Source organism: Mesocricetus auratus, unplaced genomic scaffold (assembly GCF_017639785.1).
Source record: "Mesocricetus auratus isolate SY011 unplaced genomic scaffold, BCM_Maur_2.0 Super-Scaffold_100676, whole genome shotgun sequence".
In the NCBI taxonomy this organism is placed as follows: Eukaryota; Metazoa; Chordata; class Mammalia; order Rodentia; family Cricetidae; genus Mesocricetus; species Mesocricetus auratus.
The window spans coordinates 98145182-98166727 of record NW_024429266.1 but is presented as its reverse complement, the minus strand read 5'-3'; the positions used below and the strand labels follow the sequence as shown (position 1 = coordinate 98166727).

Below are 21546 nucleotides of genomic sequence, written 5' to 3'. Positions count from 1 at the left end.
CATGGGACCTGTGGGAGGGGCTCCAGCTCGCCCTGGTGGTTGCGCTGGGACTGAGGAATCCGCTCTTCCCCCACAGGCACAGGTGATGAAGGGGATGGCCAGGCGCCTGGGAGCACATAGCAGCGGAGCCACTGAGCCAGGCCGCTGCCTTGTCGTCTGTCCGCTGCCCGTCCCTCCCTGCAGGCCGCGTCGTGGTGGTGTCTATTGCCGGGGTGGCCGCAGGCTGGATCCACGCGTCCCCTCTGCAGCAGATGGGGCGCCAGGATGCGGCTTGGGACTCAGACCTCATCATATTGATGAGCAGAAAGAACGTTTCCCGCCCTCCTCCGATCGAAACGGCACATTGACACTTGTCACAGCTTCTGCTGCCTCTCAGACCTGGCCTGGTCACCCAGCCTTGTGGTGACCGTCTCTCCCTCCCTGAGCAGTGACAGTTTGAACTCAGGCTCAGCCTTCTGTTGAGCAACCTGCTGTCTGCTCGGCTTCCTGCTCTGCCAGGTCCACGTGGCTAATGCCTCTCGTTCATTTCTGATGGCTTGGCTTCTGAGAGCCTGGATGAAGCTGCTTATGGGTTGAGCTGACTTGATGTCCCTGCGGGCGGCGTCCAACCCCCACAGTGACTCCCTAGGTTTGGGCTTGAGAACACCTGTGGAAGAAGGTGACGGGCCCAGGAGGGATCCTGCGCTTTTGCTCGCCCGCACCGCCTGGGCCTCTAAGCAGGTACCCAGTGCAGCACAGCCCTTAGGTAACTGACCATCTAGGACCCGAGACGCAAAGGACCGGTCAATTGACACCCCCACCCATGGACTGTGTGGCTCTGGCCAGGCCACACCCGGGGAGCCAGCAAGGACACCAGAGGCTGCCTGGCAGATGGGTCGCACTGCTTCCAGCCTTAGCCAGCCAGTGACAAGTGACTCCAGACATCGCCCATGTGTTTTGGAACATTTATGTAAGATTGTCATATGAAATGTATTTGAGAACTGCATTAAAACTTTTAACTAAAACCCTCAGCCTCCCATGCACCTGGCAGCCAGATGGGCTGGGTGTGGCCATGGAGGCCCCTATGGGGTCAGTGATCAGTCCAGCCATTGCCAGGCCTGCAGGTGGCCCTGCAGGAGACCTGGTCCATTCTGACATCTCCCCCTCCCTGTGTCTGGTTGAGGCCCCAGGACAGCAGGTGGGTCAGGGCTAGGCTAAGGGCAGCTGTTAGGCAGGTGAGGGTTGCCACATCAGAGGCGCCAGGCACTGCTCACCATGGCCACGAACTCTGCGTCTGTGTCCACTGAAGCGCTGAGCCCACTGTAGTAGTCTTGGAACTCGGCCAGTGTGACCTGTTGGGGGACAGACTGTGAGGGGGGGCAGGCTGTGAAGGTACCCAGACCAGGGTGCGGCCCCTGTAGGAGGTACCAGGTGGACACACCTGCCCATCCTTCTCAAATGTGTCAAAGTTGTCAAGGAATTGGTGGAGGGCCTCGTCCTCCGACCACTCTCCACTGCGCACCTTGGGGTGAGCCTGACCATTGTATACCCCTCGCAGATCATCCACGGTCACCACACCATCCCCAGTCTGGTCCAGCTTGGCAAAGGCAGCCGCAATGACAGCTTCCCGGGCCTGGGACATGGGGGGCTGTAGAAGGGGACAGTGACTGAGCAGGCAGGGACTGGCAGCCTTCACCAGAGCCTGCCTTGGTTTCTGAGGCTAGCCTCACCCGTAGTGCCCGCAGAAACTCCTCCAGGTCCAGTGTCCCGCTGCCATCGCGGTCCCAGCGCTTACACAGCGACTCTGCCTCTGCTTCCCCTACCTCCAGCCCCAGCTGGCCCAGACCCTGCCTCAGCTCCCCCGCATCCAGGGACCGGCTGCCATCCTTGTCCAGGCGGCGGAAAAACCTGAGGATCAACAAGTCAAGATAGGCTTACATGGATGGGCTTACATGTCCAGACCAGAAGATGTTTCCAGTATTGGGGGTGAGGGCTCACCTGGCTAGGCCCTGGATGCCTGAGGCCCCTCGGGACAGACACTGGGCCCTCAGCTTCTCCACGGTGGCATTCACAGTGTCCATTATGAGTGCCAATCAGCTGTGAGGCACAGAACTCCAGTGACTTTCTGATCTCTGGGCACAGAGCTGGTGATACCACACAGCCCAACAATACCCCAACCACTCACCTAGCCTGCCTGAATCAGTCCTGCCGGCGGAGCTCCGGGGAGGTCTGTGCGTCCTGCCTGGCACAGCTGTTGCTAGGCAGTATGGCTCTGGGGACTGGGCGGTGCCCAGCTGTAACTCTTTCTGTATCAGGCACATTAGCCAGCCAAGAGAGGCAGGCACTGTGATTCCCAGACCTATTGTCTACCTCTGGGGCCACGACAGCTTCAAGCCTGGCTGGAGACTTGGGGCACACAGCTGTCCCACTCTGGACTGCATGGGGTATGTAGCCCAGCCAAAGGCAATCCAGGGTTAGCTGGATATAGAGGCACAGGCTTATCACCCCAGCTATTTGGGAATCTTGAAGAGGGGACATAGCTGAAAGTCTGAAGCCAAATTGGGCTACAGACTGAAACTTAGCCTTAAAAAGTTAACTGGGGCCTGATTGGTACATGGCTATGATCCTAGCATGCAGAACGAGGGACAGAAGTTCTAGGCTATGTGAGACTGTCAAAGTCAAAAGAAAAAGCATCCATGGGTTTGCAAGCCAACCAGTGTCATGATTCAGTTAATGAGAAACTGAAGTGACATTTGCTACCCCAATGGATGGCGTGTTGTGCTCCAAACATTGGTGAGTAGCAGAAAAACAGCTCATTGTTTTTAGTTTTCAGTGCTTGGGATGAAACCCAGAGCCTTGGCATGCCAGGCAAATGTTGCTAAGTCACACCCCAGGCACCATTTTTCTATAGAGAAATGTAAAATATAATTAAGAATTTCTGGGAGTGTTCCTTTTCAGTGCTGGAGTAGAAACCAGGATCTTAACCCTGGCAAGCAAGCTCTGCTGTTGAGCTACAGCCCAAGCAGTTCTGAGTCTTAGTTGCAAGGCTGGCATTAAATCTCAGCATTACAACCCCCACCTAGAATCTCCCAGTGAGGGGCTGGGGTGTGGTCAGGGGTGGAACCCCTGTCTAGAAATCCCCAGTTGGGAACTAGAAGACAGGGCTAGTAAGTTTCAATATTCCACTTGTCCCCTAAATTGGAAGTGGTTTGGGCTTGTACACAGAGTAGTTACCCTTCCTCAACTGTCACTGGGAACAGCCTGTGCACAGAGCTGCAGGGCGGGCGCCCGACTCCAGTCCCCTCAGTAAAGCCGTCCAAGGAAGCATCCTACCCAGTCCCCACAACAGGAAGAACGACAGCCCGGGCTGAGAAATAACTGGTTTATTCTGGTGCAGACAGGACAGGTCCTAGCCTGCCTCCTCTGTATAAACAACTCCCTTCTCCCCTGTCTCCTCTGCTGAGGGTCCCAGACAGGAAGTCAGCACCGTCCAGGGCCTGGCCAGCTGGAGGCCCTTCTGGTTGGAGCAGCTCCTACCTTCCTGCTTGGTGACTGCTCAAGGACAATTCCCTGAGCACAGGGACCATGAAACTCAACAGACCAGCGGCTGGTTACAGGGGTGTGTGAGGCAACATACCCTCACCGTCGTAGGCTGGGGACAGCATTGAAACTAGGAGTTAAAAAATAGATTCTCTTAGGGTATCAAAAGGGACACTTGCTACAAAAACACCACTGTCCCCAGAACAGGGCAAGGGTTCATCATGTGGGGGAGGCTCCTGGCTGTGCGGGGCCTAGCCAGCTGCAGCAGGCACTTAAGTGGACAGAAGGCAGAAGGATCAGAAGTTCTAAGCCAGCCCGTGATACATAAAAGTTTGAGGCCAGCCTGGGCTACACAAGATTAAGCCTCAAAAAAACAATAAAATACAGTAGAAGGCAGCAGCCTGGTTGTAGGAGTTACTACAGGAGGCTGGTCAGGAGGCCCCTCTGGGAGGAGGCATTTGAGAGAGACCTGAGTGTTGTAGGGAGAGCACTGAGGCACAGGTCACAGGCAATGCGGAGACCCTGGAGCAAAGGCTGAGGTGTCTCAGCCTGCCTGCTCTCCCCAGAGGGAGGATGGATAAGGAAATCAACCCGGGGTTAATGATTTGTCTTCTTACACAGAAGCAACGGAAGGAGAAATAAAGAGGTTCCTCTACCACGTGAGGGGTGACAGCTCAGGAGGCATAAGAGGAGAGGGGCTCCCAACAGCAGGGCACGGCTCACACCTGTATTTGAAGCACTTGGGAGGACTGTGGGTTCCAGGAAAGCCTGGGTTATGGAGGGAGACCCCACCTCACAGCAAAAATAAAAACAGAAAACCCAAAGATAGGGCCTGGAGGTGGGTGCCTGTCATCCCAGCAGAGCCCAAGGTCACCTGCCCCAGGCAGCAAGTGAGAGGCCAGCCTGAGCTAAGTGGGAGATGACGGGTCAGACTCCTATTACTTCACTAGTGCTGGGATGGCGGGTGTCCGTCTGCCACCACGCCTGTGCATGCTAGGTGGGGGCTCCAGCCCACGGAGCCACTGCCCAGCCTTTGTTTATTTTTGAAATTATTTAAAATTAACTGAATGTAGCAGATACCCCAGACACTGGGGGGAAAACCGTTTTAGATGACACCTTAGCCTTTCACTTGTTTTGATGTTTAGCTAGGATGTCAGTAATGTCCAGGGTCCCCTTCGGGACACTGGTGACATCCAGGGCTCTGGACCTTGGCCACAGATTCTGAGGTCTAAAACACCAGGCCAGCTCACACCGTGGTCCCAAACACGGCAGGCTGCAGATGGTCCTGGCCCTCCTCTATGCTGTTGCCCAGGGGTGGACCTGGCCCATCGGGAAGTAGCTGTCCCTGGTTGCCGGCCAGCAAGGGGCCCAGTCGCTCAGCCTCCTCCAGGGCAGCCAGCAGCTCGGCCAGGGGTGGTCGCTGGCGAGTGAGGTCCCGCAGCAGGTCGGCCCGGGGCTGCAGCTGCTGGATCACCCGCTCCTTCTGGGTCACTTCCGCCTGCAGGCTGCGGACGACGGCCTCGGAGCTCACGAGCTGCTTTTGCAGGGTGGAAATCTCCCTGGTGAGGGAGCCAAAGCAGGGAGTTACTAGTGGGGGTGGAGGGGCCGCACCTGCCTGCCCTGGAGCCCTCTGAGGCTCCCCAAGTCCCCTCCTTCGTGATTGTGTGTGTGCTCACGTGCACACGTGTAAGCTGGGGTACAGTTTGCAAGAACTGACTGAATTGGTTCGCTCCTTCTACCCCATGGGATAAAACTCTTAGTCTTTCCTTTGTTTGTTTTTCGAGACGGTTTCCCTGTGTAGCCCTGGCTGCCCTGGAACTCAGAGATCCTAGTGTTGATAAAGTACCCCAACCCCACAGCGTGCCTGGAGCCAGGGTTCTATCCCTCTCCCTGCCAGCCCAGCACTCCAGAGGTGGAGGCAGGAGGACCAGGAGTTGAAGGTTATCCTCAGCTACACAGCGCCTTCAAGGCCAGCCTTCTCTCAAAAACAAAACAAAACAATGCCAGCTTTTTGTCTCCTTGGTAGGTCTTCCTTGTTGTCCAAAATGGTTGCCACAGCTCTGACTACTCTGTACGGGTTCTGACATCACGGTCTTCGTGTGCTCTGCCTCTGTCTGCCGACGTGCTTCCTCCCCAGCAGGCCCTGGGACACGCTCTCCCCTTCTCACCCCCTCGGATCCTCAGGTGGCACAACACTCTCGAAACCCAAAGGACGGGCAGTACCAGGGGACTTGGGCTTGCGGGCCAGGTGACCCCGTTTGAATAGTTTGAGACACTCTCGTGTAGCCAAGACTGCACTCTTAACTCCCCCTGTAATCGAGGCTGGCCCCGAACTCCCGATCCTCCGGCCCCAGCCTCCTCAGTGCTGCGATGCCGGGCACCTAGAGCTCTGGAGATTTCTGCTCCCGGTTCCCAGCCCTTGCCGCCCTCCTCCTCCTCCAGGAAGTCCGCCGGGCCTCCCCCGGGCGCCTCACCGGTCCTTGGCGCGGCCCAGCTCGTCCAGAGCGGCGCGCAGCTGCTGGTCGTGGAGGGCCAGGCGCTCGGCCTGCGCGCGCACGGTGCGCTCTGCCGCCAGCAGCCGGGCCTCCAGCTCCGCCACGCGCCGGTGCACGGCCGCCAGGTGCGCGTTCGCCTCCCGGATCTGGAGAGCCGGCGGCGCAGACATGATCCCCGGCCGCCGCGCAGACCCCGCCCCAGCCGCCGAGCCCCGCCCAGCGCGCGCGAGGCCCCGCCCACAAGCCCACCCACTGACGCCCTCCTCTCAACATGCGGCCACATTGGTTTAAAACCTCTAGAGGCCCCGCCCCACGCAAAGGCCAACGTCAGGTGGCCACGCCCCCAAAGGTACCCGCGAGCCTTCCTCTTGGACTCTTGCTATTGGCCACGTTTCTGAGAGGAGCGGGCCTAAGTGCGGCCACAACCCTTAGGCTCCGCTCGAGTCCCAACGCAGAATGGCCCTTGATGTCCGTCAATTACGATCGTCACCCTGCGATTGGTCCTCTTGCCGATAATCACCGCCCCCCAGGCTTGCCACGCCCCCAAATAGTCGCACGCGGTTCGGAGGCCGAATGCGCAAGCAGCCCCACCCCTCACGCATTCTGGATCCTCGATTAGCCACTGCGCGGGCCGATTGAGCGGAGTCCCGCCTCGCGCTGTAACAGTCGCACGCGGTTCGGAGGCCGAATGCGCAAGCAGCCCCACCCCTCACGCATTCTGGATCCTCGATTAGCCACTGCGCGGGCCGATTGAGCGGAGTCCCGCCTCGCGCTGTAACAGCTGCGCTGCGATTGGTCTACCCTTTGTCAACCTTCGCGCACTGGCCCGCCTTACGCTTCAATCGCGGGGCTGCAATTGGTCTGGCAATCCGTCAATCCTTTGGATGATGGGCCTGTCATCAACATTGTCTACGCTAGGAACGCCGCGTTTTTCTTCGTTGTCAGCGGTGAGCCTCGGTTTACCTTTCCAGGAATGAAGTCATGGATGTCTCTACCCAGATCTGCTCGGGGACAAACACGCGACACCAGTGTCTGCTGCGTGAACGAATACATCCACGCCCAGCCCGCTCCGTGCGCACGCGCACAAGCCGTGTCCATGTCCGGGGCGCTCAATAAAGTTGCACGCTGAAGCCTCGCGAGAGTTGGCCTTGCCGGCTGCCCTTGAGTTCACTGCTTCGTGGGTCTCCGGAGCGAGTGCCGCCGGGCACAGCCATGGCCCAGAGGCTTCTCCGAGCCTACGATGAGGTCCCCGACGGCACCCAGTGTCACCGCAAGACCTACATCACCACTGCCTTCGGCGGCCTCATCGGTGAGCGCGGGCCCCGGGGCGCAGGGCGGGGAGCGCAAGTCAGGGCGCGCGGAGGTCAGGGGTCCCGCGGGGCGGGCCAGGGCCTGGGCGCCGGAGCTTGAGACCCTTGAGGGGCGTAGAGCGGACTGGAAGGGGTCACGGGCCGTTGTCGGGCTGCAGAATCCGGAGAAAGCGTGAAGGCCTTTCCGGATCATCGGGGCACTCGAGGGTTACAGGGTCGGTAGCCCATACCGCCTGCAGCCGCGCTGTGTACCGAGAATCAGGAGCCTGATCCTCAGGATCCTCCTGCCTCCGCCTCCCAAGTGCCGGATGACGCGTTGTTGTGATTATTTGCGTCTGTTTTGAAGTTTTTCAGGCAGGGTCCCACCGAGTATCCCAGGCTGGCCTCGGACTCAGAGATCCACCCCCCGAGCTCTGAGGTTAAAAGCGTGCACCCCTTAATTCTGGGGGTTCCTGGTGGGACACACTTGCTAGGGGTGTCACACGGCTTCTTGGACTGCCTTGGGGTCACCTTGGGCATTTGGGACTCTCATTGAGCACCCTCAAGGCCTCATTCATGCATTCATTCACTGACTGCACCTCAAGGCCTCATTCATTCCCTGCACACCCTGGAGGCCTCATTCATTCATTCACTGAGTGCACCCTCAAGGCCTCACTCATTCATTCACTGAGTGCACCCTCAAGGCCTCACTCATTCATTCACTGAGTGCACCCTCAAGGCCTCATTCATTCAGTGACTGTGCACCTCAGGCCTCATTCATCCATTCACTGAGTGCACCCTCAAGGCCTCACTCAGTCATTCACTGAGTGCACCCTCAAGGCCTCACTCATTCATTCACTGAGTGCACCCTCAAGGCCTCACTCATTCATTCACTGAGTGCACCCTCAAGGCCTCACTCATTCATTCCCTGCGCACCCTGGAGGCCTCATGTGTTCACAGTGTGTCTATCCACAGGCCTCTCTTTCATTAGTCTGCCCTAAGGCATTGCTCCCAACAGGCAAGTGCCATAAGGTCAGGTGATTTAGGGGATTTTAGTTTTGTTTGAGATGGGGGGGCTCTCTACATTGTCCAGACTGACCCGGAACTTATTCTGTAGACCACCCAGGTTGGCCTGGAACTCACAGAGATCCACCCACCTCTGCCTCCTAGAGACCTCCTTGCCTCTGCCTCCTGAGTGCTGGGGTCAAAGGCGTGTGCCACCACCTCCTGGCCATAGATTTGGGGGGTTTTAAAGCTGACAAAATACTGGAGTTGCAGCCAGAGGATGAGTGTGTGTGCTCTGGGGTAAGGCTGGGGTCTGTCTCAGGTCGATGCTGAGCGGAATCGGGCCCTTGCCAGAAGCACCGTGCTGCGGAACCACTGAGGCATCTCATCTGCCTGGGGTGGGGGAACTTGTTTGGGACTTGTTTCCTGTGCTGTAGGTTAACAGGAGAGCAGTTAACCTGCCTTCCCAACTGCAAGCATTGTGGCTCACAGGGAAAAGTTTCCTGACACTTGGGAGCCACAGTGGAGCAGCTCACAGCCCAACTCCAGAGAGAGGCTTCCCCAGCGCTCAGACCCGTTCTGCTAGGGGAGGGCTCCCCAGCAAATCCAGCTCTCCTCTGCTCCATTCGGGTGAAGGAAGTTCTCACCCAAACCTCATTCGAGAGATGCATTGGGAGGGAGGAACCCAGGAGCGTGGCTGCCTCTGCCAGGGTGGGAGCAGACAGTGTGGCAGCCACGCAACCAGAAGCTGCCCAGACACAGACAGGGTTTATATAGGGCTTCTTAGGGGGCGGAGTTTCTCCAGGGAGAGTTCCAGGGTGGGGATTGGTCAGATTTCAGTCCCTTGGTGAGGTCTCATGCTCAGAGATTGGTTTGTTTTCTGCTCAGGGGCGGGGCAGATTTGACTCTGTTTCATGACCAAAGTGTGTTTCTGTCACTCGTCCTTTTTAGTCTTTTAGCTCTAACTTTAGGACCAGGGCATATTCTTTTCACTGGCTGTGGTTCTGGGGACAGAGTTTCTTTGGCTCTGGTTGCAGGGCCAAAGTGTGTGTCTCTGACTCTGTTCAGAGTGTGTTTTTTTGCCGGCCCTTTCCCCCTACAGCAGTGAGGTCTATAACTTGGGGACGTCATGAATGAACGAGATCCTGCCTTGCCAGCATAGCACCCTTAGGCGTGGGTGGCTGGTGGGCCCAGCTGCTCCTGGAGGCCCCCAAGTCCTGGCTGTGCCTGTGCCGGGCCCTGGGAGAGTCACCACAAGGCAGCAGCTAGAGGCGGTGAGGGCAGGCTGTCTGGCAGGGGTCCTGTGACCCCCGGCTCATACGGGGTGTGACCGATGAAGTCGCCAGGGTCCCTCTGCCCAGGCCTGCCCGTCAACCCAGCACCCAGCTCTGCAGCTTTGGGGCCCCGCTGAGGTCCTCAGTCTGTGGGGACTGAGACTTGAGATCTGTACGCGTTCGGTGCTCAGCTCAGAGCTCACCAGGAAGGGCACGTGTGACAAATCCTCTGAGACTAGAGGATGCTTGAGGGCCAAGGCCCAGTGTCCCATAGCCAGCTGCGCCAGACTAGTGGCTCTGCCTCTCCGGGGCTGCTTCACCTTCCATGAAAGGAAGTAACGGCAGAATCCATCCAGCCCAGAGTGGCACAGCCCTTGTCCTCCGTCTCCCTGTAGTAGAAAACCTGTCATCAGCTGCCCCGGGAGCTGTGGATGGTGGGCTGGGGCTGCCCTGCTATCCACCCAGTCCTGGACTCCCGGCTCAGCACCCACCCCGGCCTCAGCTGCGTTACATAAACCTCGGTGTGGAGGAGCGGAAAAGCTGACCAGGGTGGGTGTGGAGGAATGGAGCCAGCCAGGTGTGGGGACACGTCTGGGCCGAGCCACCGGCACGTGGAAGGTCTGGCATCTCTTGAGCCGGTTGCTGCCAAGCCGGATTAGGCCCAGGTCCCAGCCCCTTGGAAAATACGGCCTTTGATGGGAGCGGAGGAGCCGTGGCAGCTGCATGGTTGATGGCACGCGGCCCTGGGTCACGTCTAGTGAACCACCAACCTGCCAGGGCAGGAACAAACAAGAGGCAGCCCTAGGCTCTGGCCTCACAGCAGTGGCCCCGGGTTCGAGTCCTGCTGTATCTGGCAGAGCTTCCCAGCAGCCTTCACCCTCTCTCCCCTCACAGGCGCCATAGGCTCAGCTTACAGCGTCGTGCTCAACCCGGCAGATTCCCACCTGGAAGCAATGGCCAGGGCTGGCCGGTACACGTTCACTGCAGGTGAGCATCCTGGCAACAGGGACACGGGCCGTCCTTGATAGGTGATAGGCCGCTACTGAGCGGGTGTCCCAGGAGACTGACCCTGGGCTGGCTGGGGGCTTGGAAGCAGAGTGGTGGTACCCAGCCATGTCTACACAGACAGCCAGGCACAAGCTCAGTGCTCTCGGTTTCCCCACCTCCGACTCCACTTCGCCTTACAGCTGCCGTGGGAGCCATGTTTGGCCTGGCCACCTGTGTCAGTGCCCAAGTCCGAGAGAAGCCGGACGACCCCCTGAACTACTTCATCGGAGGCTGTGCTGCTGGCCTGACCCTGGGAGCACGCGGTGAGTGACCCCCCCAGGGCAGTGCATGACGCCTAATTGCTTCACCCCTCCCTCTTTGTCCCATACTCGATAGAGGCAGTTGCTGCCGTTTCGGCACCAGGCAGCCCTGTGACAGTCACGGGTGCTGCAGGCCCACGGGCCCTGCCCTGACTGCTGCAGCATCGTGCCTGGTTCCGCCCTGCCCCAGGGCCTTTGCACAGGTTGTGCCCTCCACATAAAGCCCCCCTGGATGGATGTGTGAGGGGTGACCCTGGCTGTCCTGCATATCACAGTTAGTCAGTGGCTGTCTCCAGGGTGGGGGGCAGCCTGGGTCCTGCAGAGAGCGACCCTGCCTGTCCCTCTGTCATTTGGATGTGGACACCGGGAAGTGATGCAGTGTCCCCTCCCCGTCGGGACCTTTTGAGGTTTCACCCACAGTCCGGCTTTGACTGGGACAGACTCAGCCCCAGGCTGCCTCATACTCGGTGGGTCCTGGAGTTCTGGCTGGTGGGAAACCATGCCGCCTTCTGTCCAGTCATGGGAAGGCCGTAGCGGGGAAGTGTCTCCACTGCCAGGAGCCAGGGCTGACCTCATCCACCCTCCCCACGTGATCTGATGGAGTCGGGGATAGTTGGTACAGGATAGCCTGCCCTTGGCTTCCCCATTTCCAGAGCTCCGCTGCTAGGCTGTTAGAGGTCCCTGAAGAAGCCCGTCCCCTTGGGAGGCTCCCTGGTCACACCTAGAGCACACCATGTCTGATGCTGCCCTTACCCCCTTCCCCACAGCCCACAACTATGGGACCGCAGCCATGGGCTGTGTATACATGGGCACCGCGGCCATGCTGTTCAAGATTGGCAAGCTGGAAGGCTGGGACTTATTTGCCCCCCCCAAGGTGTGAGCAGAACCCCCACAGCAAATAAACGCTGTGTGTCCCTGTGCACACGTGCTGGCCTCCAGGTGTGTGTGTGAGCACATGACATGACACAGGTCCAGGTCTGCACTGGACACACGGAGTTAAGAGGCAGCCGGGGAGGAGACCAGAAGACCACACGTGCCTGCCCGCCTGTCCATCGTGGGTGTGCTGAGACCGCTGACCTGGGCCTGCAGTCGGGTGGCTGCCCACTGGGGCCAGAGGGAGCCGGGATTGAGAGCTGTGTTGACACAATTCGCGTTCCCATGGTCAGCCACCAGCGAGTGGAAACCTGGCCACCCCCGCACTCAGGTTGCCGGCATCTGCTCCCAGGCCTGCCCCGAAAGCTCACAGCTTCTGGAAAACAGGCCGGGCCCACACACTAGTCACTCCAAGTTCCTGGGCAATGGAGCAGAGAGCACTGGTTGGGCTGGCCTTTCCTGCAGGCCGCTGCAAGCCCCAGACCCAGGATGGAGCCAGTCAGCCTAGCCAGGTGACACGGGGCCCAAGTCCCTGCTTTTCAGGGTCCCTGCCTAGTGCCTGACAGCACTGTGATTTAGGTGGCCCCAGAATGCTGGCGACGCCTGGCCCAGCGCTGGCTGAGCTTCCTGGCAACCATGGAGGAAGCAGCAGGCTCCAGCAGCCACAGCGGCCGTAAATCAAGCTCTGTGTCCTGCCTGGGGAGCTGCATCTCCTACCCTCCAGGAGGCCCAGACTGACATGTGTCCCCTGCCACCCTGCAGCCCCAGCTGCCATCTCAGGATCACCTCCAGGGCTGCTTGAGCTGTACTTGGGGCTCCCCAAGAAAGGATGGGGATACCCTAAGAGGTACAGCTTACAAGGAGCTGGGCCCCAGAGTGCTGGAGTTCAGATGGTCTTTGGCTTTGAGTTCTGGGCTCCTGGCTGTGTCTCAACACAAGCATGGAGCCTCGGCTCTGCCCCAGCAAAAGGGAAGAATGACTTTCTTCTGTCACAGCAGGTCCCCCCAGCTTCCTGGTTCTGGCTGTGTCCCCACAGAAGTCTGAATGGCCTGGGGTGGCCACTTGGGAATGCAATGCTGTAACTTCTGGCCACCGTGACCACCATGTCCCTTCATCCTGCCTGGGTGCCAGGGACAGGAGGGGTTCTGCCAAGACCTGGCACGGTACTGCAAGGCCGACTGGCCACTGCTGCGTCTTCTGAGGGCTTTCGAAGTCAGCGCCTTCTCCCCTCTTGCCTTCCAGGGTGCTGCTGGCTCTGCGTACAGCCCACCCAGCCCTTTCCGGGCTGGCTGCCAGGGCTAGAGTAGCCTGCCAGGCCCTCCGCCTGCAGCCCAGACCCCCACAAAGGGGTAAGATGGGGTGGCTGCTCACCGGGCTCCAGGGAGCCCCAAATCCAGGCCCCATTGGCCATAAAGTTTTACTAGCCAGTAAAGGGCTGACGTCACCCCACATGGAGTCCCCCATCCTGAATGGAGTAGTGGGGACCATCAGAAGAGATTCCTCGGCGGCCTGGCAGAAAAGGGCATCCTCAGGCTAGAGCAGGTGCTGGGGATGCTGGGACATACCCTCTTCTAGATATGCCTGGCACGTGGGTACAGGGGCAACTGTGGCTGTGTTGCCCAATGAGGTGTCTTCTGGCAAACCACAAAAGTGTCCTCGGGACTCGAGGGTTGAAGTGTGGTCTGGGGACTCCTACCCACAGCCCTCCCTCTGCCTTCCTCCCAAGTCCTGTAGCCTGCAGTGCCTGCTCCGCTCCAGCATGCCGGCCCCTGGGCCTTTGCACACAGCAAGCCCTCTGTGTCCTGGGGTCTCACCGCACCAAATGTTATGGTAAAGTGTGTGGTGACCCTTGGCAGACTCCATGACAAGCGAGGGAGACTGAGGCGGGGCACAAACACGCCAAGCAGACAAAACTGGAGTGAGAGCTTTTATTAGAAAGGGAAGGGGGGAGGGGGAAAAGGGGTAGAGAGAGGACAGAAGAGAAGAGAGGCAGGAAAAGTTCTGTCTGCCCCGGAGAACTGGAGAGAGCGTGAGAGGGTTTCTGCCTTTTAAAGGGGTCCTGTGCACCTGTGTGCAGACTGCGAAACCATGGCTGGCCAGGGCACTGCCTGAGTGCATTCTGCCAGGTGACGGCGGGCCAGCGTAATGCCCGAGTCCTTACAGTGAGCCCTCCGCCCAGTGGTTATTTCCTAGTTGGTGCCGACAACTTCTGCATATCTCCTGGTTCTCAGCTGCAGCACTGCTCGTCCCCGCAGGCTTCTCTCATGAGCACGCAGAGCCAGCTTCTTCCTGGCTGCTCCACCCCCCCCCCGTTCTGCCCCAGCACCAGCAAGGCTCAAATAATTGCACAGAATGACTGAGTGAGAGGGTTCGGGTTAGCTGGTGGCCACCCAGACCTGAGCTGCTCACGTCCTATGTGGACTTGACCCAGGGTCCCTCCTTATCCAGCAGTGAGAGAAATGACCAAAGAGACACACACAGGGTAAGAGCACCCCCGGGACACCTGGGGCTGGGCACATGGCTCACAGCACCCACACCAGGCAGCTGTGGGGACCTGCGTGCACACCACACCACTTGTGTGATTGAAGACAATAAAGATCTTTGGAAAACGGGGCGGGGCGTCACCAAGTCTGGCACCCGGGCTTGATCCCTGAAGCCCACACATCTGGGACTGAGAACGGGCTACTGGGGGTTGTCCCCTGACCTCGCACAAAGCACACTGAATGGATACACGTGGTTTTTAAGGGCTGGGCACGTGGGAGCCCAGGTCCTGAGGAACAGCGGCCTGGCCAGAGCGGGCGGCCCCACCTGAGTCCATGAGGTGAGTGGGTCTGTGCAGAGGGCTTGGGCAGGCCAAGGTGTGTCCTCACAGGGCAAGGCGTTCCAGGAGGGAGTCACTCAGGCCGAGGGCACAGTATGCCAAGACCCTGGGGTCCTTCAGCAAGGAGTGGTGCTCACTTGCCGTCCTAGCACTGGAGATGGAGTCAGGAGGATCCCCTGCTACACGGTGACTTTAAGGCTAGCCTGGGCCACAAAACCCTGTTCGGAAAAAGGAAAGACATAAAAATGTCATCTTAGCAAAGCCCCCTCTGGGGGACCAGCACCGGCCCACCAACCAGAGGGAGTCATCGTCCACAGGGAAACTGAGGCACAGAACAGCCCACTCCTTCCCAGGGCCTCTCAGAAGCAAGACCCCTCCCCCATTGGCCCACACAGGCCTCGGGCTTCCAGGAAGTCCTGGGTGGTCAGCTGGAGCCTCAGGGCCATGGGCTCTGACCCTGAACCTGAGCAGGGAAGGTGTGAGCCAGGTCGTGGGCGTGGGGGGGGGAGCATTTCGCCAACATGGAGGGGGGCCAGCCGCCCTGGGGCCTGCCTGGCTGGAAACCCGCAGACCCCAATCATTAAAGAAACAAAAGCTGAAATCACTTGTCTTTTTATATTTCTAAAATATACTTTATGGGTTTTTTTTTTTCAATAGGTAAAACAGACTCCAGCAAGCCCCAAAGGTTCTTAAGCTGTGGAGAATGAACCTCAGCACACACACACACCTCCTGGTGGGGGAGGCCCGCCCCGTGTCCCCACTCTGCGCCTGGCTGCTGTGTTTTCTTTCCTCCGGCCTCCTCCCCGTCCCCAGCCCAGCCCAGCACTGGAGACCTGTCTGCTCTTTCTAAGGACAGTGTACTGCGGGTGCCCCTCCTCACCCTCATTAACGCCATGGCCTGGGGGAGCTGCCTGTGTACACAACCTGTAATGTGCTAATTAATTAGCAAGTGGGGGTTTCAGTTCCCATAGATCACTGTCGCTGTTCCTTTGTCCACCCGGGGCCCCAGCTTGCTCGAGTGGACATGTCTGTTGCCACTGATGGCTAGTGTTGACCCTTGTCAGAAATCAAGGCTGACCGAGCCTGTGAGCCCATGTGAATGGTGGGGATATCCTCACCCTAAAACTGTCCGTGTCCCCCAGCCCAACATCCACCCGGACCTTTCAAAGAGGCTCCTTTCACTCTGCCATGTCCATTTTAGGGGCTCTTATAGTCTTCACGCCTGCTGGCCCCTTGTGTAGACTTGCTTAATATTCCATTTTCTGGACATACCGCAGTGTGTCCCATTCCCCAGGGAAGGACATGCAGATATGGCTGTTGCCATTGTTCTTTGCTCTTTGAGATCCGGTCTCTCTGTGTGACCTAAAAATCATCCCCCTGCCTCCACCTCCCAGATGCTGCGATGCTGGGGTGTGCCACCAGTGCCCAGCCTGAAGGAAATCCTGCTTGCTTGCAAATCCCAGAGATTATGTGCATAGTTCAACAAACATCCTGCACATGGGTTTGGTGTGGACACAAGTTTTTACCGCCTTTGGGTAAATACTAGGAGTGTGACTGCAGGAGCCTGTGGTCAGAGGAAGTTAGGTTTGTGGGAATCACCGTGGCCTTTCCCCTAGCAGCACAGCAGGTGGCTCAGGGCCCCTCTCAAACAATTAGTTGAGCCCCTTGGAAGCACGTGAGTTATTTATGCCATTTTAGAGACAAGACGAGGATCAGAGATAGTCACATTTCTAAGGCCACACGGTAAATGGAGAGAAAACCAGCACCCTCATACGCAGACAGCCATGACTAGCAGGTGCTGAAGCTTGGTAAGGGTTTACAGAAGAGGAGAAGGTGGGAGATGGATCTGAGGATGGAAGGGGAAAGGCCGGCCGCTCGGGAGAGCCCTGGATGCCCGTGCTCAGGTCCTTCTGGGGCTGAGTCTCTGTCAAGTCCCCAGCACAGCTGTGAAGGTCCAGACGCAGCCTCACTCAGGGACGCAGCAGCCCCTTTGGCTACTACAGGTCCGGGACCTGGTCTCCATTATGGTGGTCTGGGGACAGCCAAGGCCGTCTCAGGTCTCTTCCCCTCAATGTTAAAGGAAGCTGGGTGCGGGAGTGCAGAGGGGGCATGGACACTTCCTGTCCCTGATGGGTCCTCTGAGGATAGTTGGGGGCTCCCTTCCTGGCCTGTGCTCTTTCCTTCTGACCCCCATTATCCGGACACCACCTGCAGGAGGGTCCTCCCGCCACCCTGCCCCCCACCATCCTCATTAAGAATGTGCCACCAGCCATATGGAGAGGCTGTGACTGACAGACTGGGGTGATGAGCCCTGCTGTCCCCGCCCACGCATCTGGCCTCTGAGGCACCTGGAAAGTCCATCGTCGGTCACCTGACTGACACCTAGGAGGCCCCTCTGAGCGGCTCTCACTAAACACCCCGAGGCCTGATGCTCTGCCTTGAGACAGGCGCTTGCCACAGCTGCCCAGGCCGGCCCGGAACTTGCCATCCCCCTGCCTCAGCCTCGGGATGGCGGGTATTTGCCACCACACCGGGCAGGAGCTGCAGCTGTCCGAGTTGGAGTAAGGGAGGAGTCAGAGGCTGAGGAGCCAGAGAGGAAGAGGGCCCCGAGCCGTGCTCCGTCCTTCTGGGGGACACTGGGGCTCCTGGGGGCCCAGCCTGACTGGGAACTTAAGGATGCAATTGTGAGCACACCGGAGCAGACATACTCGGTGACTGACGGCCAGCCTGTCGGGTCCTTCCCCAGGCAACCTGGAGCTGAGCCACGGGAGGAAACTTAGGGGTCCTGGCAGAGCAGGGGCCCCATCACACCTGGGGAATTTGCCTAGAAAAACCCAAAGCCGCTGAGAATCCTAGAATTACCCCCCATGAGGGGCTGGGGGCGTGGTCAGGGTGGAGCCCCGCCTAGAATGCCCCAGTGAGGGACTGGGGCGTGGTCTGGGTGGATCACTTGAGGGCCCGGGGTTCCTTACCCGCACATCACCGAAGACTAGGGTCTTTGGTCGCCCTCTTCTGAAGTCACCCCAGCAGGGCAGAGGGCCCTGTGCTCCCCAGGTCACATTACCCTGGTTCTTCAGCCTTCAGGGAGCCGTTAGAGGCTAGGCCGCTGCCTATAGACCCTGGATCAAAATCGGGCTCTGCCCCTTCGCGCACCATGTGACTCTGAGCCCATTACTGTCTCTGTGCCTCAGTTTCCCTGTCTGTCAAATGGAAATAACAGGCCAGCACTAGCTGTGCCGACACCGGGTGGCTTGGTGGATGATGTGATTTATGCCGGTGTCTGGCCCGCCACACAGTGCGCTGCTTAGGGGCCCCCGCCAGGCCCCGGCCTCCCTCCTGGCCGGCGGGGAGGGGCCGAGCGGGAAACAGGCTAATTTTAGTTCTGATGACACCCCCTGGCTGCCAGCCTTGTGCAAACATCCCCAGCCAAGCTGGAGGTTCAAAGCGTCCCCTACCCCCAGCCCGCCGAGGAAAGACGCTGTTTATTCATTCTTGTTGGCCCAGCCTGCCTGTGCCTGCCACCCAGGACTCTGTCCAGAGCCCGTGTCTCCACCGTGTCACCCCGGGGGGCCGAGCTCACCTGGGGCCCCTGCAAGCCCCAGATCCGTCCCAGCCCACGCGGACGCTGCCCCGTAGGGGACCTGCGGGACCCACGAGTGCGCGGGAGGAGTCTGTCACGGAGGGGATGCTTTGGAACTGAGCTTAGCCTGCCCATCCATTCATTCAGTGTATTTCCAATTCTGTCAGGGGACACTCCAGTTGTCACCGGCAGAGATGGACAAGCTAGGATGATGCAGCCCCGAGGAGGGGCAGACACACTGAAGAGTGCCGGAGGATCATTTCCCTGTGTGGGTTGGGTCTCACGAAGCTCAGGCTGGCTTCCAGCCTGCCCTGTAGCTGGGGATGGACCCTGAGTCCCATGCGTGCCGGGTGAGTGCTCTATCCGGTGAGCCTCGGGCCCTGCAGAAAGGTGAGGTGTGTTGGGGCGTGCACCAGCGTCCTTGGCGGGTCCAGGGAGGGTCTGGGATGGAGGCTGGCCTCATATCCGCTCCCTGTCACCGTGCCGACTTGGGAGGTGACAGCCCTGAGGACCGCAGCTGGGCTTGCTGAGTCTCAGTAGCTGGCAGGTGGATTCCAGCTGTAAATGAGGGCTTCCGGAACATTCTGCGAGTCCAAGGAGGGGAAATTATGGCTCTCTAGAGAATGCTAATGGGACGGCAGGGCGGATGGGGACAAATTCCAGAGCGTCTTCAGCGCGTGGCATCTCCATATGCTCCCCGTGGTGCTGGGCCCGTTGCCCAGGTTGTTGACATGACATTCTAGCTTTTTTTTTTTCTTTTACCCAAGTGTGGGACAGGTGTCCTAGAAAAAGCAAGTCTCCCAAATAAAAGCCCTGAAAAACCAAACACGACTGTATTTTTAACCTCTTCCTCACAGCCTAGCTGCTTTCCTTCTGGCAACATTCTTGACTGTTTTTTTCTAACTTTTCATACCACCATACCTCGATTCCCCAAAACCTGCCAGAGAGAAAGGCCCCTTTGTTCTGGCCCTGCAGTCTCTGGAATTTTCTCTGCCAGTTGCCTTGCACCTACAAGGTCCTGTTTTTTCTCACACACTCCTTGGCAAGGGGCTTTTTTTTTTTTCTTTTCTTTTCTTTTTAAATTTCTTCCCTCTACTTGACAAAAGATGGCCTGGTGACATTTATTTATTTCCAGAAATTGGAAATCAAGCATGCCTGGCCCTCCTCTTCACCCACCAGGAGCTGAAACTTAAGCCGTGTGAACCTGGAGGGGTTGGGGTGCCAGCGCAGGCAGACCCCAACGTGCCAGGGGCCCCGGGGTGAGGACAGGCCGGGGGCGGGTGGTGAGGCCATGCCAGGTTTCTGTCACCTGGATTTCCCGGACTCTGGCTGCATTCCACCACCCCCAGCCCCGGAGGGATGGGATGCAGGGAGAGGCTGAGCTCTTTTATTTATTTTTTTAGACAGGGTCTCACCGTGTAGCCCTGGCTGCCCTGGAACTCGCTCTGAAGACCAAGCTGGCCTCGAACTCACAGAGATCCACCTGCCTCTGCCTCCCGAGTGCTGGGATTAAAGGCGTGCGCCACCAACGCCCGGCCTCAAGCCAAGTTCTTAAAAGTAATACAGGAGGGGACACTGAGGCTGTTTTCTGGCTTATGCTCACAGTTCTGTAGCAAGATATGTGAAGACCTTTCAGGTTCACAGATGGATAATTACGAATGCCCCCATCCCCACAGATGGCGCTGGCACAGGTTCTGTTTCTGTTTGCAGACCAAGCAAGGTAGGTTCAGAGACGCGCTGGCATCACGCCCAATGCCACACAGCTTCCAGAGATAGGTTTGTGCTCCAAAATCAGGAGGCCTGAGGTCAGATGGAGGCTTTAGCACAGATCCACCTGGTAGGGGTTAGGGTTAGGACTGTAAATGAGGATTTCTAGAAAGTTCTAGAACACTCTGGGTCTGAGGGGGTTGCTACTCTCAAGAATGCCTAGGGAGCAGGGCAGTGGTGGCAAACGCCTTTAATCCCAGCACTCCGGAGGCAGAGGCAGGCGGATCTCTGTGAGTTCGAGGCCAGCCTGGTCTGCAGAGTTCCAAGAACTACACATCGATACCCTAAAATAAACAAATCCAAAAACAAAGCAGCCACCGAGAGAGAACAGGTTGGGTGGGTAATGGTGATTTTCAAGAGCTCACTGAACCTCAGTTTCCCCACCTTCCCAGTGAATACACAGTGTGTACGTTTCTGACTAACCCAGGTGGGAAGCCGGAAGGAGCCCCTGACAGCAGGCAACGTGGGGGGCCTGACAAGCCCACCAGTGACCCCGGGCCTGAGCCAGCTCCTGTGAACCCACGGCTCCCCAGCCACCCACACAGAACACCTGGCTGGTGTGCAGGGAGGGGCTCAGGAGGCCGTGGCAGTGAGGAAGGAGCAGGTCCTGAGTCTACGGGGGACAGGCATGGGCCTGAGAGCCCTGTACCCCACCCCCTGAGTCACAGGGTGGTGAACGGCCTGCAGCCTGTAAGCAGACCCCTCCACCATCACAGCCCCCAGCGCCTCAAGGTCAAAAGCCCCAGTAGGGCTTGTGAGCTGGAGCTGAGGGAGGCCTTCTGAGGCCTGAGGAGAGCCGAGACTCTCTTAACATGTGGATGGCCCCGCCCCATCCTAGAAGCTGGTCCAAACTGGCCCTGAGCCTGCAGTAGGGACTTCCAGAGGCCCCTTCCTAAGCTATGGCATATCAGCTCAGAGAGGGTCAGAAGAAGTCTCTGGGTCCACAGCACTCTCGGGAGGAACGCTGGCCCCCAGCCCTGGACAGGGGTGCCCTGACCCCACCCACTGGCCCTGACACGTCAGTGGCTGGTCCCTCTGCCCCTCTCCAGCCCTTGAGTGGTTTGCCCAGCTGTGTGACCAAGGTGTGACCAGGAAGATCAGGCAGTACAAACATCTCTGAAAAGGACGCCACACAATGGGTGGCTTGTCAGTAAAAGGTCCACAGAGGCTGCTGAGGTGGCAGCATGAAGGGGAGCAGGATCCTCAGGGGGAGGTGTATGGAGCATGACCAGATCCTCAAGGAGCCTCCTGCCGTCAAAGGGCTGTGGGCGACTCCAAGCCTGAGGTCCTGAGTCTGATCTCCAGAAGCCACGGAGACAGCTGCACTTAGTGGTGTGCGGCTGTAATCCAGCGCTGGGGAGGAGGACACGGGGGGGGCTCATTGGTCAAACAGCCTATCTGAACTGCGGAGTTCATGCCAGTGAAACCCGCAGAAAACCAGATAGAACAATGAGGCGGACAGCCGAGGCTGACCTCTGGCCTCCGCAGGCACACACACAGGACAGCTGGTTCATTTCCAGCCATGTATGCAGACACACATGCACTCCCACACACTCCCACAAACACACACACACACACATGCACTCATGCACACATACAGGGCTGCAGGTTCATTT

The 21546-nt window shown here is 58.5% G+C and overlaps 4 protein-coding genes across 6 annotated transcripts in view; 2 read left to right on the top strand and 2 right to left on the bottom strand.

Moving 5' to 3' along the window:
- Nucleotides 1-1004, top strand: part of Ranbp3 (RAN binding protein 3) — a 37114-nt gene extending 36110 nt beyond the window's left edge. For both annotated transcript variants that reach the window (XM_013121496.3, XM_005081365.3), the window contains one exon: nt 77-1004. In XM_013121496.3, the coding sequence (XP_012976950.1) occupies nt 77-120 (44 nt within the window). In that variant the 3' untranslated portion in view covers nt 121-1004. The remainder of the gene's footprint in view (nt 1-76) is intronic.
- Nucleotides 931-3206, bottom strand: Caps (calcyphosine). Of its 2 annotated transcripts, XM_013121497.3 has the most exons (5): nt 2165-3206; nt 1978-2076; nt 1710-1887; nt 1421-1627; nt 931-1331 (listed from the first exon to the last, which is right to left on the bottom strand). In XM_013121497.3, the coding sequence occupies exons 2-5, from the start codon at nt 2058-2060 to the stop codon at nt 1230-1232; spliced, it is 570 nt and encodes a 189-aa protein (XP_012976951.1). In that variant the 5' UTR covers nt 2061-2076; nt 2165-3206; the 3' UTR covers nt 931-1229. The 2 variants fall into 2 exon arrangements, with proteins under 2 accessions (XP_012976951.1, XP_040594755.1); XM_040738821.1 differs by having other exon boundaries at nt 1978-2849.
- A 141-nt stretch (nt 3207-3347) lies between these two features.
- Nucleotides 3348-6208, bottom strand: Vmac (vimentin type intermediate filament associated coiled-coil protein). Its single transcript, XM_005081362.4, has 2 exons — nt 5994-6208; nt 3348-5078 (listed from the first exon to the last, which is right to left on the bottom strand). Exons 1-2 carry the CDS (start codon nt 6182-6184, stop codon nt 4766-4768), a joined length of 504 nt encoding a protein of 167 aa, XP_005081419.1. The 5' UTR covers nt 6185-6208; the 3' UTR covers nt 3348-4765.
- Nucleotides 6209-7126: 918 nt separating this feature from the next.
- Ndufa11 (NADH:ubiquinone oxidoreductase subunit A11) lies at nt 7127-11811 on the top strand. The gene is made up of 4 exons (XM_005081361.4): nt 7127-7323; nt 10477-10569; nt 10770-10892; nt 11657-11811. The coding sequence occupies exons 1-4, from the start codon at nt 7227-7229 to the stop codon at nt 11767-11769; spliced, it is 426 nt and encodes a 141-aa protein (XP_005081418.1). The 5' UTR covers nt 7127-7226; the 3' UTR covers nt 11770-11811.
- The last annotated feature ends 9735 nt before the right edge of the window (nt 11812-21546 follow it).

What these genes read in the sequence shown, in the direction of transcription:
- Caps (XM_013121497.3), bottom strand. Translation starts at nt 2,060, where the DNA reads ATGGACACTGTGAATGCCACCGTGGAGAAGCTGAGGGCCCAGTGTCTG. An exon ending in GGCATCCAGGGCCTAGCCAG is followed by an intron (nt 1,888 to 1,977) that starts GTGAGCCCTCAC and finishes GTTGATCCTCAG; the next exon opens with GTTTTTCCGCCGCCTGGACA. An exon ending in AGTTTCTGCGGGCACTACGG is followed by an intron (nt 1,628 to 1,709) that starts GTGAGGCTAGCC and finishes CCCCTTCTACAG; the next exon opens with CCCCCCATGTCCCAGGCCCG.
- Vmac (XM_005081362.4), bottom strand. Translation starts at nt 6,184, where the DNA reads ATGTCTGCGCCGCCGGCTCTCCAGATCCGGGAGGCGAACGCGCACCTG. An exon ending in CTGGGCCGCGCCAAGGACCG is followed by an intron (nt 5,079 to 5,993) that starts GTGAGGCGCCCG and finishes CTCCCTCACCAG; the next exon opens with GGAGATTTCCACCCTGCAAA.
- Ndufa11 (XM_005081361.4), top strand. Translation starts at nt 7,227, where the DNA reads ATGGCCCAGAGGCTTCTCCGAGCCTACGATGAGGTCCCCGACGGCACC. An exon ending in CCGGTACACGTTCACTGCAG is followed by an intron (nt 10,570 to 10,769) that starts GTGAGCATCCTG and finishes TTCGCCTTACAG; the next exon opens with CTGCCGTGGGAGCCATGTTT. An exon ending in CCTGACCCTGGGAGCACGCG is followed by an intron (nt 10,893 to 11,656) that starts GTGAGTGACCCC and finishes CCTTCCCCACAG; the next exon opens with CCCACAACTATGGGACCGCA.